The sequence below is a fragment of the Symphalangus syndactylus genome, chromosome 18, assembly GCF_028878055.3.
Source record: "Symphalangus syndactylus isolate Jambi chromosome 18, NHGRI_mSymSyn1-v2.1_pri, whole genome shotgun sequence".
In the NCBI taxonomy this organism is placed as follows: Eukaryota; Metazoa; Chordata; class Mammalia; order Primates; family Hylobatidae; genus Symphalangus; species Symphalangus syndactylus.
The window spans coordinates 20,014,493-20,031,457 of NC_072440.2; the positions used below are offsets into that span (position 1 = coordinate 20,014,493).

Sequence of the window (16,965 nt, forward strand, 5' to 3'; positions counted from 1 at the left end):
CTGATGGTCATATTAACAGAGGTAAAGCAAACACCCAAGGATGAGGAGGCTGGAGGATGATAAGACCTCCCTGAACACAGAAATAGGTAGATATTTAGGGCTAAAAATCAGCAGAGGTCAGAGTTCAGGATTAAAATGTGTGAACTACTTGACCACAGGTGACCATCTAGATCTAGTGCAAGTATAATAATAGATGACATCACCCTGGGAGATTGTAAAGGCAAAAGAGGAAAGTCAAGGACAGACTGTTTACATTTCACAGGAAACAGGGCCAGGAAGAATGTTGAGAAGATTGCCTAGACAGATAGGAGGAGAGCCAGCAAAGTTTGTTGGAGGCATCTGAAGAGGAATGAGTTTCAAAGAAATTGTCTTAAGATTTCAATTTCATTCTTTCTCATCAATCCTGTCTGTCAAGACGTCTGCCAGCCCTGGTTCCGTCTATGTCTCTAGATTGAGCTCCCCTGCTCTCTGTGTGCGCTGTGCACTCGTAATGCTGAATGCTTTGTACCTGCCCTGCCACTACCACACAGCACATTGTGTATAGCCTTCATTTTTTTGCTGAAATTGTTCCCTTTACTTGGACATCTTTGCGTCCTTCTTCTCTTGACTTTTTTCTCATGCTTTTAGCTTGGTTCAGACATCACTTGTTTGAATCTCTTACACATCTTTATACCTCTAAACCTAAAACAATGCCTAAATTTGTAGTTGCTTGGTACTTATTTTGGTATTAAATTAACCTTACAATCTGAATTATTTCACTGGTCTCCTAGTTTTCTTATTTCTATTATCTCCCAACTCCAGAGAATTGGAATTAAAGATACAGCAATAATTTTCCTAAAGCATCATATCTGTCAGAATCTGGTCAGGATACCAAAAAATACACCAGCTATGAGGTTAGCAGCTTTATTGAGGTATAATTACCATTCAATAAACTGTACATGCTTAAAATGTATAAATTTCTTCTTTGACCCATGGATATTTGAAGTATGTTTTCTAAATTTCCAAATATTTAGGAGTTTCTTCTAAGTACATTGTTATTTCTACATTCAATTCCATTGTGTCCAGAAAACCTAATAGAAGGCTTTGGGCTTTTAAAGCTTATTGAGACTTCGTTTATGGTCCAGAACATGGACCATCTCAGTGAACAGACCGTGTGTACTTGCACACTTGCAAAGAAAATGTGTTTTCTGCCATAGGAGCTTTATAAATGTCTATTAGGTCGAGGTGGTTGATGTTAAGTCTTCTAGATCCCTGCTGATATTTTGTCTACTTGTTTTATCAATCACTGAGCAAAGGGTGTTAAACTCTCTAAATATGACTTAGTTGGATTTGGCCAGTTCTTTCTTTAATTCTCGAGGGGTTTTTTTGTTTGTTTGTTTGTTTGTTTGTTTGTTTTTTGAGATGAGGTCTCACTATGTTGCCCAGGCTGTTCTCAAATTCCTGGGCTCAAGCGATCCACCTGCTTTGGCCTCCCAAAATGCTGGGATTACAGGCATGAGCCACTGTGCCTAGCTAGTTCTTTAATTCCGTCAGATTTTGCTTCATGTATTTTAAAGCACTGTTCTTAGGCATATATACATTTATGTTTGTATCTTCCAGATGATTGGCCCTTTTGTCATTATGAAATATCCCTTTTTATCTCTAGTAATACCCCGTCTTAAAGTGTATTTTATCTGATATTAATATAGCCACTCAGCTTTCTTATACTTATCGTTCCATGGTATATCTTTATAAAGCATTTACTTTCAACCCATTTGCAATTTTGTTTTTATAGGGTGTCTCTTGTATACAGCATATAATTAGATCTTTTTTATCCAGTCTGAAAATTTGTGCCTGTTAATTGCATTTACTGTGGTTATTGAAATGGTTGGCTTTACAACTACTATTTTTCTATTACTTTCTCCTTGTTTTGTCAGTGTTTTGTTCCTCTGTTCCTATCTGCTTTCCTTCTTTTGAGCTAAGTCAATAATTTTTAGAATTCCACTTTACCTACTAGCCTTGGTAGTTATACCAAGGGATTAAATTATACACCTTTAAGTATTCACGGTCTATTTAGAGTTAATATTGTGTCACCATTGCATATAAAATATAAGAATATTGCAACCATATAGGTCTATTTACCATCTCATCATTTATGCTATAGTCCAGGGGTCCCCAACTCCTGGGCCACGGACTGGTACCAGTCTGTGACCTGTTAGGAACTGGGCCGCACAGCAGGAGGTGAGAAGCAAGTGAGCTAGCATTGCTGCCTGAGCTCCGCCTCCTGTCAGATCAGCGGCGGCATTAGATTCACATAGGAACACCCTATTATGAACTGCAATGCGAGGGATCTAGGTTGCACACTCCTTATGAGAATCTAATGCCACATGATCTAAGGTAAAACAATTTCATCCCCAAACCATCCCCCCCACACCCTGTTCTGCGGAAAAAAATTGTCTTCCACAAAACCAGTCCCTGGTGCCAAAAAGCTTGGGGACTGCTGCTATAGTTGTTTAAATTATATTTACATTTGTTATAACACTCCACACATATTGTTAACATTTTTTTAAATAGTTACATATATTTTATTTTTAGAAAATTAAGAGTAAAAACAATCTTTTACATTCTCCTATATATTTTCCATTTCTAGAACTCTTTATTTCTTCCCAAAGATCCAACTTTCCATCTGGTATACTTCAACCCGAAGTACTTCCATTAACAATTCTTGTTATGAAGTTTTACGGGCAATTCATTCTCTTAGTTTTTGTTTATCTTACAATGTTTTGATTTTGCCTTCAATTTTGAAGAATATTGTTGCTGGATATAGAATTCTGCATTGACAGTTTTTTCAGCATTAAAAAAAAATGATGTCATTCAGCTATCCTCTAGCCTCTGTTGTTTCTGATGAGAAGTCAGTCATCATTCATCTCATTCTTCCCTTACATAGAATGGGTCATCTTTCTCTGGGTACTTTCAAGATTTTCATTTTTATGTTTGATTATCAGCAATTTGACTATGATGATAGCAGGTATGGTTTTCTCTGAGTTTGTTTGTTTTGTTTTGTTTTTACCAGATTTCTCCCCTTTCCAGTGCTGTGGTAGCTCCAAATCTTGTTTTCTGGTTCTTCAAGCCAGTTAAGACTGGTTACAGCCCACTTTTAGCCAATTACTGTTTCTACGCTGGCTGGATTCAGGGTAGCAATTTGGAAAAACAGCAAACTTCCCCAGCGTTCTCTAACTCTTCTCCTCTCCAGTTTCTGCCTACTTTTGGTCCCCCTCCTATGCCTTCAGGTTATTGGTTTATTTATATTTTTTAATTTTCTGGCTGTTATCTACAGGAGAGTTGGTCCACTTGAAACTACTCTGCCATTATCACAAAAATATGATACAATACAGAGAATTTAATACAAAAACATTAAGTATTAAAAACTGAAAGGGCAAAAAAAAAGAGTACAGGTTAAGCACACCTAATCTGAAAATCCAAAATGCTCCAAAATCCAAAAATTTTTTAGCATTACATGATGCTCAAACATCATGCTCAAAGAAATGCTAGTTGGAGCATTTCAGATTTGGGATTTTCAGATTAGGGATGATCAGCTGGTAATATAATGCAAGTATTCCAAAGTCGGAAAAAGTCCAAAATCTAAAACACTTCTGGTCCCAGGCAGTTCAGATAAGGGACACTCAGCCTGTACCAGGATATCATGAAGGTAGCAACTGCAGGGATAAGTCACCAGCCCTAATGCTGGAGGAGTTATTCAAATTTAGAAGCTTGGAGAAGGGGCTCTGTGGGGTGGTGACCCAGGCCTCTTAGGATGGGGTGCTGGTTGGCGGGTGCTAATGTTAAGAGAGTATGATAAGGTTGCTTCTACAAGTGTTGGAAAAATGCAAACTGGCAAGGACTCATTCTTTCCATCTTCTCCACTGATGGAGTGGAGAAGTGTTGCAAGGGTGTTGCAGTCAGGAGCAGAGGACAAACAGGAAGGAGCAAGTCCTCTCTTCCTACTCTAACCTTCCCATCTCCCTCTAGCACCTCTTGTTGGCAGCACCTAACAAAAAGCTAACTGGCAAAGTATGAACGTGGTATGTGGTGTCCCGGCTCCAGTATCACAAAGCAAGACTACAGAAGGGTGTGAGTATGAAGCTGACACAGCAGCTCAGCAGCTGCCACAGCCCATCCATTGCCTACTCAGCATCATACACATTCTACACATATTTAAATTTCCAAGCAACAAAAACAACCCTCTTTGTCTACCTAACAAGATACAACTATCTTTGAATGAAGATGCTGTCCCCAAAACAAAGCCACAAAGTTCTCAGACCTCTAAGATACCCAGTCCCCAATTCCTAAAACTTTCTGGAGTTACGTTGTGAGAATCAGTTTCCATCACATTGGCTTTCCCCTCTACAGGCATTTAGGTTTTGCTGCTTCTACTCCTCCGCAAACTTTTCCTTTTCACAAAATTTGTTGACATTTCTTATCTTTTGTTGTCCTTTCTTCCCTTCTATTCTATTTCCCCTCTGGTTGGTGCCTTTTTATTCCACTTCTGTCATTTCAGTGGGTTTTGAGAAAGGAGGGGAGAGTGATTATATCTCGTAGCTGGTACTATTGATGCCCCACCCCATACTCTCTTGGCCTTTCTCTGAGTACTACTGCAGCCTTGGTGACCAGTTCCCATTTACACTGAAAGTACCTGTATCTCTCTTCTTCTCCACCCAGGAGCTTTCTCCAGAGCCCCTAGACTTGTTCATTCTAAGTGCAGGGCACCCTGGAAGTTGCAGGGATTTAATGCCCAGAGTCAACCCTCAACCAGTGATAGTAAGAGTTATTGAAAAAATATTCCACCTTCTCATCCCTGGGAGGACAGTTCTGAGGCAACCCAACAGGAGTGGCCCTCATTTTCCCACAACAGTAACTTGCTTGTTAATATACTCTTTATTGACTTTTGTCCCTTCTTTAACTTTCCCGGTCCCTCATTTGTGCTTCTCCAAATCACTGGCCAAATTACTTGCATCCAAGTCTGCCTTTTGGGGTATCCAAACTAAAACATGTTCAAATTGTTGCTGAGCAAATATATTCTTGTTCATTCATTTATTGGGAAGCTACAATTTTCTAGACACTGTGAAATTGAACTGGTAGCTCATATTATTAGTTATTTTTATGTGTTTATCATACATATACCTGTGTGTATATGTGTACATATACACAAGTTTGTGTGTGTATACGTGTACATATACACAAGTTTGTGTGTGTATACGTGTACATATACACAAGTTTGTGCGTGTATATGTATCTATCTGTATATACATAATCCATACTTTGTTCATTGACAATAGGAATTCATGTTCATTGGCATTAGTTCATTGACAATAGGAATTGTGACTTCCACTTGGGCGTATCTCCTGCGTCTAATACAGTCCAGTATAAACAGTGGGTATTAACAATTATTTCTTGATGGACCATTCCTATTTTTAGGCGTCAAATACAGTATACATTGTTATACACAAAATCAACCTATAAAGTTGATATTAAATAATTTATAAATTAAGATATAGTTAAATTTAACAAACATTTGACACCTCCTATATGCAAAAGCATGATGCAGTTATAAAGTCAAAATGCAGGAACTTAATATGATATGTGATAGGCACTAAATAGCATCTAATTAAGTGAAAAATGAGTTTATAGAAATACTACCTCAGAGAAGGGAGGGATTAAGATAGAGTGGTAGACATGATTGGAAATAGCTTCTAGAAGTAGTAATTATTTGAGGAATAGTAGGGTTTAATAGGACTTAAATAGGCGGAGAAGAAGAGGGTATTCCCGTGTTGGAGTGCAGGTTGGGGAATCAGTGGTGATGGTCAAGAGCCCTGTGTTAACATGGAGAATGAAGCTAAATGGACCTAAATGCTCATGGCATATGGAGTGACAGGGAGAATGGCCTGACTGAGGGTTTGTTTCCTGTTGAATAGCAACAGAAAGTAAGCAATGAAGGGCCTTTGAAACCCAAGGAATTTGGACTTTCTCACTGACACAAGAGACAGTTTTTGAAGGATTTTCAAATATAAACTATAAAGTAGTAATTGAATTGGAGAAGAATAATTTGACCCATTGCATAGACAGCAGGGGTGGACAAAGGCTGATGGAAGAGAAACCTGGTACAACTTGCTCTCCAGAATCTTCAAGACTCTTTAGCTTTCTGTGTAAGTAAACATTTTTCTCTTTGAAATAATGCACTCTGCATTTCAAATCATTATTTTTCATTTGACTTCTTCTAGGTCATAGTATTTGATTCATTTAAAAAGTTAGCAACTTTAGCAAAAGTCCAAGCAACCAAAAGATTGCAGCCTGTTCTTCCTGGGCTATTGGGAAAGGGGGTGGATAGAAATGGAATTACTTCTGTCTGGTTTGCGTCATTGAATTTTAAGGATTTGTTCATTTGTTTCATTTTAAACTTTTTTACTAAACCTTAAAATGGCAGCCATACAGACAACTTTATGCATCTCAATTTTGAGATTTAGATTAAGTATTGTGAATATTTTCATCAGAAAGTTCTGGTCATTCTGAAATGTCCTAGTTTAATATTGCTAAATTTTAAGATGATCTTATTACATATAGAGCAAAACATTTTTGTCCTGTTTTTCTCACATGTAAAATGAAAGTCGATGGAAAAATATTTAACTAAAATTCACTTTTAATGAATGCTTTGATGTAAATGTGGTGATATGCAAAGTCACTTTGAAATACCATAAATCTAGTAATCCAGTATTCAACTAGGAATATATTCGTTTGGGCTTTTTTTTTTTTTTTTTTTTTTTTTTTCATAGAAATGGGGTCTCACAATGTTGCCCAGGTGGGTCTCAAACTCCTGGGCTCAAGTGATTTTCCCACCTCAGCCTCCCAGTAGCTGGGACTACAGGCACTGCGCCTGGCTTATATTTAGTATTTTTAACAGACTTTCAATCATCTAAATATAATTCGGTCATATGCAAATTAGGAATATTTTAGGAGAGGTTCTTTTCATCTACCTATTTCCTTTAATCATTATTAAGCAGTTAAACTATATTCAGTTTAGAAAAATGAAGGTGTTACTTTTTCTTTCATCTTTGTGCTTCAGTTTCCCTTGCACCCAATGAACATTCATTGAACCTGTCCTCTGGGAATGGCACTGTTAGGTGCTGAGACACGAAGATGACTCCTTGTAAGGTCTCCTCAAGGAGACTTTTGTCAGGTAGGGGACAAGATAAATGAGATATGAAGTGTTATAATTACTCACAGAGCTTCAAACAGGACATGTGAAGATAGACAATAATAGGATAAGGTGAGGAAAGAAAAGAGTCAGGGCAAGCTTTAAAGAGAAAGTGATACTTGAATTGAGTTTTAAAAGATGAGAGGATGGAAGAAAAATGGAATTTCTGGTGAAGGTAGCAATATAAGTTTCTTGAACTGTCTTAATTCTGTGGTACATACCAGCAGTTTTTTTGCTAAGGCTAACCTCCAACTGCAGATGAAAATGAAAAGGAAGGTTTATAAAGACAAAGAAAAGTTTCTTTTCTTTAATAACTCAGAGCCCAAAAGTGATGAGGATAGCATATAAATGTGCATTCTGAAGTATTTTATGACATACATTGTGATGTATAATCACTCGATAGTGAATCACACAATTTGTGTGTCCTCTTTTGGGAGCTTCAAAAGATAGCCTCTTCCTTTGGCCCTCTTCTACCTCATTACGCTTCTCATTTCATGAACACAACCTCATAAAAATAACGGTCTGTCTTTTCATATCCCGGTTCAGATGGAGCTGTTACAGAGCAAGCCGTGGTGCTGAGAGTGTTCCTAACAATTTGCATCTAGAAACTTGGACCAGATCTATAATGCCTAGATGCAATAGACATTCCTAGATCAGGCCCGCCTTAAGTTTCAGTTCCTTACAATTCCTTCAGTGTTTTCTATTTGTAATAAATATTGTTTGTTATATTCTAGGGACTGTTTTATGTACCTCGGTGATATTAACCACTAGAATGGACAAAGATCTCCAACCCAGTGGAACTTACATTTTACTAATTGTCAGAACAGCTCTGAAAGATTGTTTCCTTTCTTCCGTATAGACAAAGCATTTATTAAAATTAAGCTTCTACCTAAAGTACTGAGTTTCTTTAATGTGCCTTGTATATAGAAACTGTGTGGAAGAAGACATTCTTTATTTTTGGGGAGAAAGCTTTTTTTTTCTTTTTTTTTTTTTTAATGTAGCTGAGGGTTCTGTAAGGATAGACCAGTATGATGTGGCATATTTTCCCTAGTTTATCTTGTAAAAAAGATGAAAGTTGGAAAGTACTAAAAATATGGTGGTTTCAGCGACAGATAAGTGGGTGAAGGGAGAAATATTTAAAGACAAGTTATTTGAAGCTTTCCTTGCTTTGTGCTTCAGTGAGGAGAGAGGGAAAGGCAGCTACCAAAATGACTAAGGCGTCAATTATAGCTTGGGTGTACTTTAAATAGGCAGAATATAGAAGCATAGTAAGAAAGCAGAAGGGCTAAATAGGAAAGAATTCTGTTATGACATTAAAAAATCCTATTTATTAAAATTGTAACAGATTTGAAATAGAGTATTTTCAGTTTTATTTTTTGATTATAGTTCTTATTTGTTCTTTTATAGATGCTGTGCCTACTCTCTCAGAAAATAGTCCATCTGGGCAGACAGATGTGAGTTTGGACAAGAGATCAGATGGTATTCTTACAAATACTGTAACAGAAACCCTCTTGGAAACACCTTTAGAAAAGCAATCAGCTGCAGAAGGTCTTAAAACATTGACAATTTTACCAGCATGTTGGTCAAGTAAAGAGGAGTTTATCAGCCCCAACTTAAGGGTATCAAAGTCAGATTCTACTTTCCATAACCAGGCCTCTGTAGAAACACTGTATCTCTCTCCCTCATTCAAAATATTTGACCGAGTGAAGGAGATTGTAATCAACAAGGCCTACCAGAAACCAGCACAACCCAGCATTCAGATGGATGATAAAATCCTCAAGACAACCACACGGGGTGAGTCTACCAAAAAAAAAAAAAAACCACACACACACACACAAAAAAAAACAAAACAAAAAACCTCTTTTGAAGCATTATTTTACTTTTCTCTGCTTTCTGTCTCCTTTTTTGGTTCCCTCCTTTCACTCTTCATCAGTGATATTAAAATGTACATGCCATACACATACTTCTTAGTTGGGAAAGTACCCCTTTTATTAAAGGGCTAATAGATAATTCATCACCATGGGTGCTGAGTCCTTGGTTGAATATATTACCATAAGTTCTGAGCAATTTTGGTGCAGACCAAATTAGAAGGAACTAGCGTGAAGTAAGTGCTTTCTGTTAGACATGTAGGTTACTTATTAAGAGATTATATGAAAAAGAATTGGTTATTATGTATATTGGTGTATACACACACCCCCACATGCACACGGGTGTACGTGTGCCCTTTTAAAAAGGGCTGTGTACTGATTGCACAAAAGGGGCAGGGGATCTTGTCTTTTTTATATTATATATATTTTTTATATTATAAATATATAAAAAACATTAAGAAGGTTGCAATATTGTTTAGACTGGGTAATAAAGGATAAAGCCAGTTGAGATTTCAGGTTATTGGCTCTCAGTTACTAAATCCTCCATTATATAATTATGCTTTCTACTTTACTAGTAAAAGAATAATTTTTTGTTTATGAATTTTTCAAAGACTAAGTAGTAGTTTTATTGGCTCTTACATATAATAGTGCTAACCAACTCATATAAATATAAAGCTTTTTAAATTTATTTATTTTTATTAGAGACAGGGTCTTGTTCTGTTGCAATCAATGCAATCATAGCTCACTGCAGCTTCAAACTCCTGGGCTCAAGCAATCCTTCACCCCTCAGCCTTCCAAGTAGCTAGGACTACAGGTGCATGCCACCACACCTGGCTAATTTTATTTTTTTGTGTGTGGAGGTGGGGTCTTGCTATGTTGCCCAGGTTGGTCTTGAACTCCTGGCCTCAAGTGATCCTCCTGCCTCAGCCTCCCAAAACTCTGGGATCACAGGCATGATCCACTGTGTCTGGCCAATACAAAGATTTTAATGTGAATCTTTTAAACGGACTCAAACCCAGATCAAAAGTACATATAAATATAAACAACGGAAGCCACCATGTTGAAGTTAAAGAAATTGATATCGGTATTAGTAAGGTCAATGAGTAACAAAAGATTTTCCTTGGTGCTCTTTCAAGACTTTTTTGATATTGAATAGCCTAAAGGTGGTAAAACTGATTCTCAGTTTTGTCAACCAATTAACTTTTCTTCTGAGACTGCTGATGTGGAAACCTGTTAGTACTGGTTATGATGGCTCTGATGGCTTATGTGCCTGGCTGTCCCTGGGAAGTTGATACGTTTGGTTCTTTTATTTCATGAATACCACAAAAAGATCATTGAAATACTTTTTGGTCGCTGTGAGTGTACCAAGTACCCTTAAAATTTAGCAAGAAGTTCCTCTAAAACTGGCTAACGAGGAGAACTTTTTTGTCTGCTTATAATAGATAGTATTGGTCTAATTCTACTACCAAAAATAATTATTAAATCTAGGAAATTATTAAAAGCTGGTTTGAAGTCATCATCAAACAACCAAGTAGAAAATACATAATAGGTTAAGATCCCAGGAGGAAGGAAATTGAGATGAGTCCTTCAGTTACCTTAGTTTCCCCACCTTGAGTCATTTGCCAATTCTCAGAGCAAGATAATAGAAGCTGAAGACAAATCAGAGGCGTAGGCTTTCCACAGTCTCACTGAGCTTGGGAGACACGGTAGGAGTTTGAGCTTTCAAGGTGTCAGAGACTTGAAGGGCCCGTATTCCAGAGGGAGGGAATCACAGAGAAGAAATCCTAAAACTCTGTCATTTCGAAACATTTGCCTACTGCTAAGCTACATGCGTTCAGGATGAGATGCCAAGAAACTAAACGGGAAGCAGCTTCTAAGAGGCCAGTGAGCTATGCAGAGATTCTGATGATTCTGATGATACAAGGAAATAAATGTCAGAGTTCAGGATATAGCAAATGGGAGGAGCCATGGGAAACACTCCAGGCTTTCTACTGGGACCCCTGGTAGGCTATACCCTAGGCCTCAGGACTGTACTCTAGGAGTAAGGAAAAACGAGAAGTTGAGCAGCCCTCACAAATACTATTAATAAAACCTATTTCACCTAGAGCAAAGTGATTGACTTGTATTCCATCTGCCTTCCAGAAGACAGTTCAATCCTTTCCAGAGAGCTCTTAAAATTTTTCATTAAAAATTTTGACTTTCAACAAAAAGTCACCAAGCATACCAGGATATGAAAAAATGGCCAGAAATATAGGAGAAAATTAGACAACAGAAACAGATCCACAGTAATCAAGATTCTGAATGTATAAGATAGGTACTTTAAAATTATGATTAATATTAATATGATCAAGAATACAGGAAAGATGAAGAATTTCATCAGAATACTAGTATCTATTTTAAAAATCAAATGGACCTGGTACAGTGACTCGTGCCTGTAATCCCAGCACTTTGGGAGGCTAAGGCAGGGAGATTGCTTTGAGGCTAGGAGTTCAAGATAAGCCTGGGCAACATAGGGAGACCCCATCTCTACAAAAAATATATATATATTAGCCAGATGTGGTGGCATGTGCCTGTAGTCCTAGCTACCCTGGAGGCTGAGGCAGGAGGATCACTTGAGCCCAAGAGGTTGAGGCTACAGTGAGCCATTCTCATGCCACTGCGCTTTAGCCTGAGTGACCTGGGTGACACAGTGAGATCCTGTGTCAAAAAAAAAAAAATCAAATGAAAATTGTAGAGCTGAAAAATACAGTAGCTGAAATTAAGATTCTGAGGGTACTCTTCAGTCCGCATAGCCTGGAGTGTCAAAAGGAAGTTCAGTTCTGGCAGGGAAGCTGGAAAGTTATGAATGAAAACCTAAAAGAGAAGGAGACTCAGAAGGGGCAAACTTCATTATTTGTGTATAAACTCTTCCCAAGTTCTTGACCGACCACTAAACTATACATATAGGGGGACCCCAGTGAGTCTGACCAGAAAAGAAAATCCTACTGGAAGCCAAAAGAACTGAGATGAGACTTCAGCTTCTGCTTACTGGAGGGCTGACAGTTTGAAAAGGCCAGGCAAGTTATCTTCCAACCAGAACAAAAATCAGTGCTCTTTAGAGGAGTATCACAGAATCCAGACACTTTACAATGTATCATCCAAATGTCCAGTATAACATTTTAAAAATTACTAGGCATTTGAAGAAACAGGAAAATATGGGTCGTAATGAAGATATTAAGAGTCAGTAGAAACTGACCCTTAGATGACCCAGGTGTTGCAATTAGCAGACAAATTCTAAAAGCAGCTATTACAAATCTATTTAAGAACTTAAAGTATTCACAACGACTGAATAGAAAGGAGCATCTCAGCAGGCAAATAACTGTAAAAAGGAATTAAATGGAAGTTCTGGAGCTGAAAGATAAATAATTGAAATGAAAATTTTACTGGAAGGGCTTAGCAAAGATTAAAAATGAAAGAAAGAGCAAGTGAATTTGAAAATAGATCAATAGAAATAATCTAATCTGAAAAATGGAAAGAAAAAGATTAAAGAAAAAGAAACAGAGAGACTCAGTCTTGTGAAACAGTGTCAAGCAGTCTGACATTGATGTAATTGGAGTTCCAAAAGGTGAGGAAAAGACATACGGTCAGAAAAAATTATTTGAAAAGATAATGTTCAAACCTCTCCAAATGTGTGAAAGAAATAAACTTTAAGATCCAAAATGCTCAATGAATTTCAAACAGAATTAAAGAAAAAAGCACTATGTCTACACACATCATAGTTGGAAAGCTGAATTCCAGAGACAAAATCTTGAAAGCAGCAAGAAAAATTATTACATGCAGAGGACCAAGAATATGAATGACACCTGATTTTTCATCATAAGCAGTGTATACCAGGAGACAATGAAAAGTCGTCTTGTAAGTGTTAAATGACAAAACCTATTAACCCAGAATTCTATATCTAGCAGGACCAAAAAAATGAAGATGAAAACAGGACTTAATTCAAGTGAATCAAAACTGATCATCAGGGAATCCATACTACAAGAAACACTGAAGGAATATTTTCAGCCTAATGAGAAATTACGCTAGTTACCTGAATCTATAGAAAAGAATGATGAGCACTGGAAATGATAAACATGTGGATAAATATAAAATACTATGCATATTTTTTCTTCTAACTAAAAAGTACATGTAACTAAAGCAAAACTTATAATACCGTATTTTGGGGTTTAAAACATATGTAGATACATATTGCAACATAGCACCAAGAATGGAAAGTTCATGGAATTATACCATTGAAAGATTTCTATATTTTACATGAAATAGTACAAAATTAACTATGATTAACTCATGATAAGTTAAGCATGCATATTTAATTACACTTGTAAAAAGGAAAGTGGTATAGCCAAAGTCCTACTGAGGAATTAATATGGAATAGTAAAAATACATTCGATAAACACAAAAGAAGAAAGGAGGGACAAAAACAGACAAATAGAAGGCAGATAGCAAAATAGAAGACCTAAATCCAAGCATTTCAATAATTACATTAAATGGAAGTGGAATAAACTTTCCAATTAAGAGGAAGAGACTTCAGATTGGATAGAAAAGCAAGACTCAACTATATGCTATCTATGAGGGGAGTGCTTTAAATGCAAAGACATAAATTGATTGAAAGTAAAACAATTAAAAATATGTCCTATGCAAGCAGCATAATAAAGTGAGAGTGGCTATATTAATACCAGACAAAATTGACTTCAAGACAAGGATTATTACTAAAGAAGGACATTTCATATTGATATATACGCCAAAACATGAGGGATATATAGCAGCTAAACGTGTGTATGTACCTAATAAAAGAACTTCAAAAATACATGAAGCAAAAACTGACAGAATTATAGGGAGAAATTACACAAATCTGCAGTTTTAATTTGAGATTTTATTTTTCTCAGCAATTGATAGAACTAGGCATAAAAATCCATGAATATGTAGAAAGTATGAATAACTATTCAAAAACATTAACCTCCTTGAACTCGCTAAATCACAACATCCAACCACTGCAGAATACGTTATTTTTCTTTTTTTTAACATTCTTTTTCAAGTGCAAAATGAACATTCACCAAGAAAGAACACATACTGCACCATTAAAAACAAAAAGTATTTTGAAATAAAGTGCGGTATGAAAACAAAGAAAAAGTAACAATAAATTTCAAAAGATCAAACTCTTTAAAAAGTATGGTCTCTGGCTAGTAGAATTAAATTAGAAATTGGTAACAATGAAATACATAGAAGAACCCCAAATATTTGGAAATGTAGCAATATGCTTCTAAATAATCTATGAGTTAAAGAAGAAATCTGAAGAGAAATGAGAAAATATTTCAAACAATGATAATGAAAATCAAAAAATGTGAGATGCATTAAAACTAGTAGGAAATTGCTAGAGGGAAAATTACAACCTTAAATGCTTATTTAAGAAAGGAAGAATGCCTTAAAAATCAGTAATAGAAGGTTCTAACTTAAGATGCTTGGAAAAAAGGAACAAATTAAACCTAAAGTCAGTAAAAGGAAGTAAACAACAAAAATAGGAATAAATGAAATAAAAACAGATTAAAGGTGGCTCTTTAAAGAGGTTAAAATTTATAAACCCCTGTTAAGACTGATCAAAAAAAGATAATAATTACAAATTACCAATTCTAAGAATTAAAGACAGTATATAACTAAAAAACCTATAGATTACCAAAAGATTATGAGAGTATTATGAACAACATTATGGCAATAGATTTGATTCCTTAGTTGAAATGGGTATGACAACTGGCTAAAACTGACCTGAGAAGACCTTTGTGTTTGTCAAATAAGCTGGGGAAAAAAGACGTATAGATACACACATATACACACACACACATATACATATATTATCAAAAACACATCACAGAGAAAACCTCAGTTCCCTATAGTCTTACTAGTGAATTCTAAGAAAGAAGTAATGATAATCATGTGCCAATTTTTTCAGGAAGTAGAAAAGGAAGGACTACCCAACTCATTTTATGAAGCTAGCATAATCTAATGCCAAAATCTGACAAAGACATTTCAAGAAAAGTAAATTATAGACCAATATTCCTCAAAAATTTACACAAATGTAGAAAGCCTTAATAAAATATTAGCAAATCAAATCCAGCAACATAGAAAATAATACATCATGATCAAGTGGGATTTTTCCCAGAATTATAAGGTTGGTTTGACATTTGAAAAATCTGTAACTGTAATCTACCATATTAACCGAATCAGATGGAAATGATAAAAGTATCTTGATTCATGCAGAAAAGCATTTGGCAAAATTCTACACTCATTTACAACCTTTAAAAAATGTAAGCAAACTATGAATAAGAGGGAACTTCCCTCAAGCTGATAAAGGGTATATATTTTTAAAGGGTATACTTTTTAGGCCAGATATGGTGGCTCACACCTGTAATCCCAGCACTTTGGGAAGCCAAGGCAGGAGGATCAGTTGAGTCCAGGAGTTCAAGATCAGACTGGTCAACATAGCAAGACCCTGTCCCTACAAAAAATTTAAAATATTAGCCAGGCATGGTGGCATGCACCTGTAATCCCAGCTTTTCAGGAGGCTGAGGTGGGAAGGTCACTTGAGCCCAAGAGTTTGAGGCTGCAGCGAGCTATGATTGTCCCACTGCACCCCAGCCTGGGCAACAGAGCAAGACCCCCGTCTCCAAAATAAATAAATAAATAAAATGTTTTTTAAAAAGCCCTAATATGTACTGCTGACATAATTAATGATAAAAGACTGAATGCATTACCACTCAGATCAGCAACAAAGAAGGGATGGATGCTGTCACCGCTTTTATTCAACATTGTATTAGAGGTCCTAGGCAGTGCAGTTAGGCCAGAAAAATAAATAAAAGGCATATGTATTGGAAAGGAAGAAATAAAATATTTTTATTTGAAGATGATATGATTATCTGTGTGGAAGATCTCGAAGAGTCTATCAGACAGGCTACTAGACCTAGTAGGCGAGTTTAACAAGACTTCAGGGTACAAAGTTAGCATAAAAAATGTATTGTCCCAACCTGGACACTGTATTAGTCTGTTTTCACACTGCTATAAATAATCAAGACTAGGTAATTTATAAAGGAAAGAAGTTTAGTTGACTCACAGTTCCTCATGGCTGGGGAGGCCTCAGGAAACTTAGAATCATGGTGGAAGGAGAAGCAGGCACCTTCTTCACAAGGTGGTAGGAGAGAGAGTGTATGAAGGAGGAACTGTCAAACACTTATAAAACCATCAGATCTCGTGAGAATTCACTCACTATCATGAGAACAGCATGGGGGAAACCACCCCATGATCCAGTCACCTCCCTCCCTTGACACGTGGGGAATACAATTCGAGATGAGATTTGGGTGGGGACACAGAGTTAAACCATATCAGCAACATAGGGAGACCCTGTCCGTATTTTTTAAATTTTAAATTTTTTTTTTTTTTGAGATGGAGTTTCGCTTTGTCACCCAAGCTGGAGTGCAGTGGGGTGATCTTGGCTCACTGCAACCTCCACCTCCTGGATTCAAGTGATTCACCTGCCTCAGCCTTCTGAGTAGCTGGGATTACAGGCACGCACCACCATGCCCAGCTAATTTTTGTATTTTTAGTAGAGATGGGGTTTCGCCATGTTGACCAGGCTGGTCCCGAACTCCTGACCTCAAGTGATCCACCTGCCTCAGCCTCCCAAAGTGTTGAGATTGCAAGCATGGGCCACTGCACCTGGTCGAAAATTTTTAATTTTTTTAAAATTTAGCCTGGCATGGTGGTGCACACCTTGTGGTCCCAGCTCCTTGGGAGGCTGAGGTGGGAGGATCGCTTGAGCCCAGGAGTTCAAAGCTGTGGTGA

At 36.8% G+C, this 16,965-nt stretch overlaps 1 protein-coding gene across 7 annotated transcripts in view; it reads left to right on the plus strand.

Moving 5' to 3' along the window:
• Window positions 1-16,965, plus strand: part of ENTHD1 (ENTH domain containing 1) — a 145,106-nt gene that overhangs the window by 113,864 nt on the left and 14,277 nt on the right. For 5 of the 7 annotated variants that reach the window (XM_063622935.1, XM_063622933.1, XM_055251947.2 and 2 more), the window contains one exon: window positions 8,636-9,022. In XM_063622935.1, the coding sequence (XP_063479005.1) occupies window positions 8,636-9,022 (387 nt within the window). Of the gene's footprint in view, window positions 1-4,008; window positions 4,093-8,635; window positions 9,023-16,965 lie in introns of those variants that run through there. The other 2 variants (XM_063622936.1, XM_063622937.1) reach the window with 2 other exon arrangements.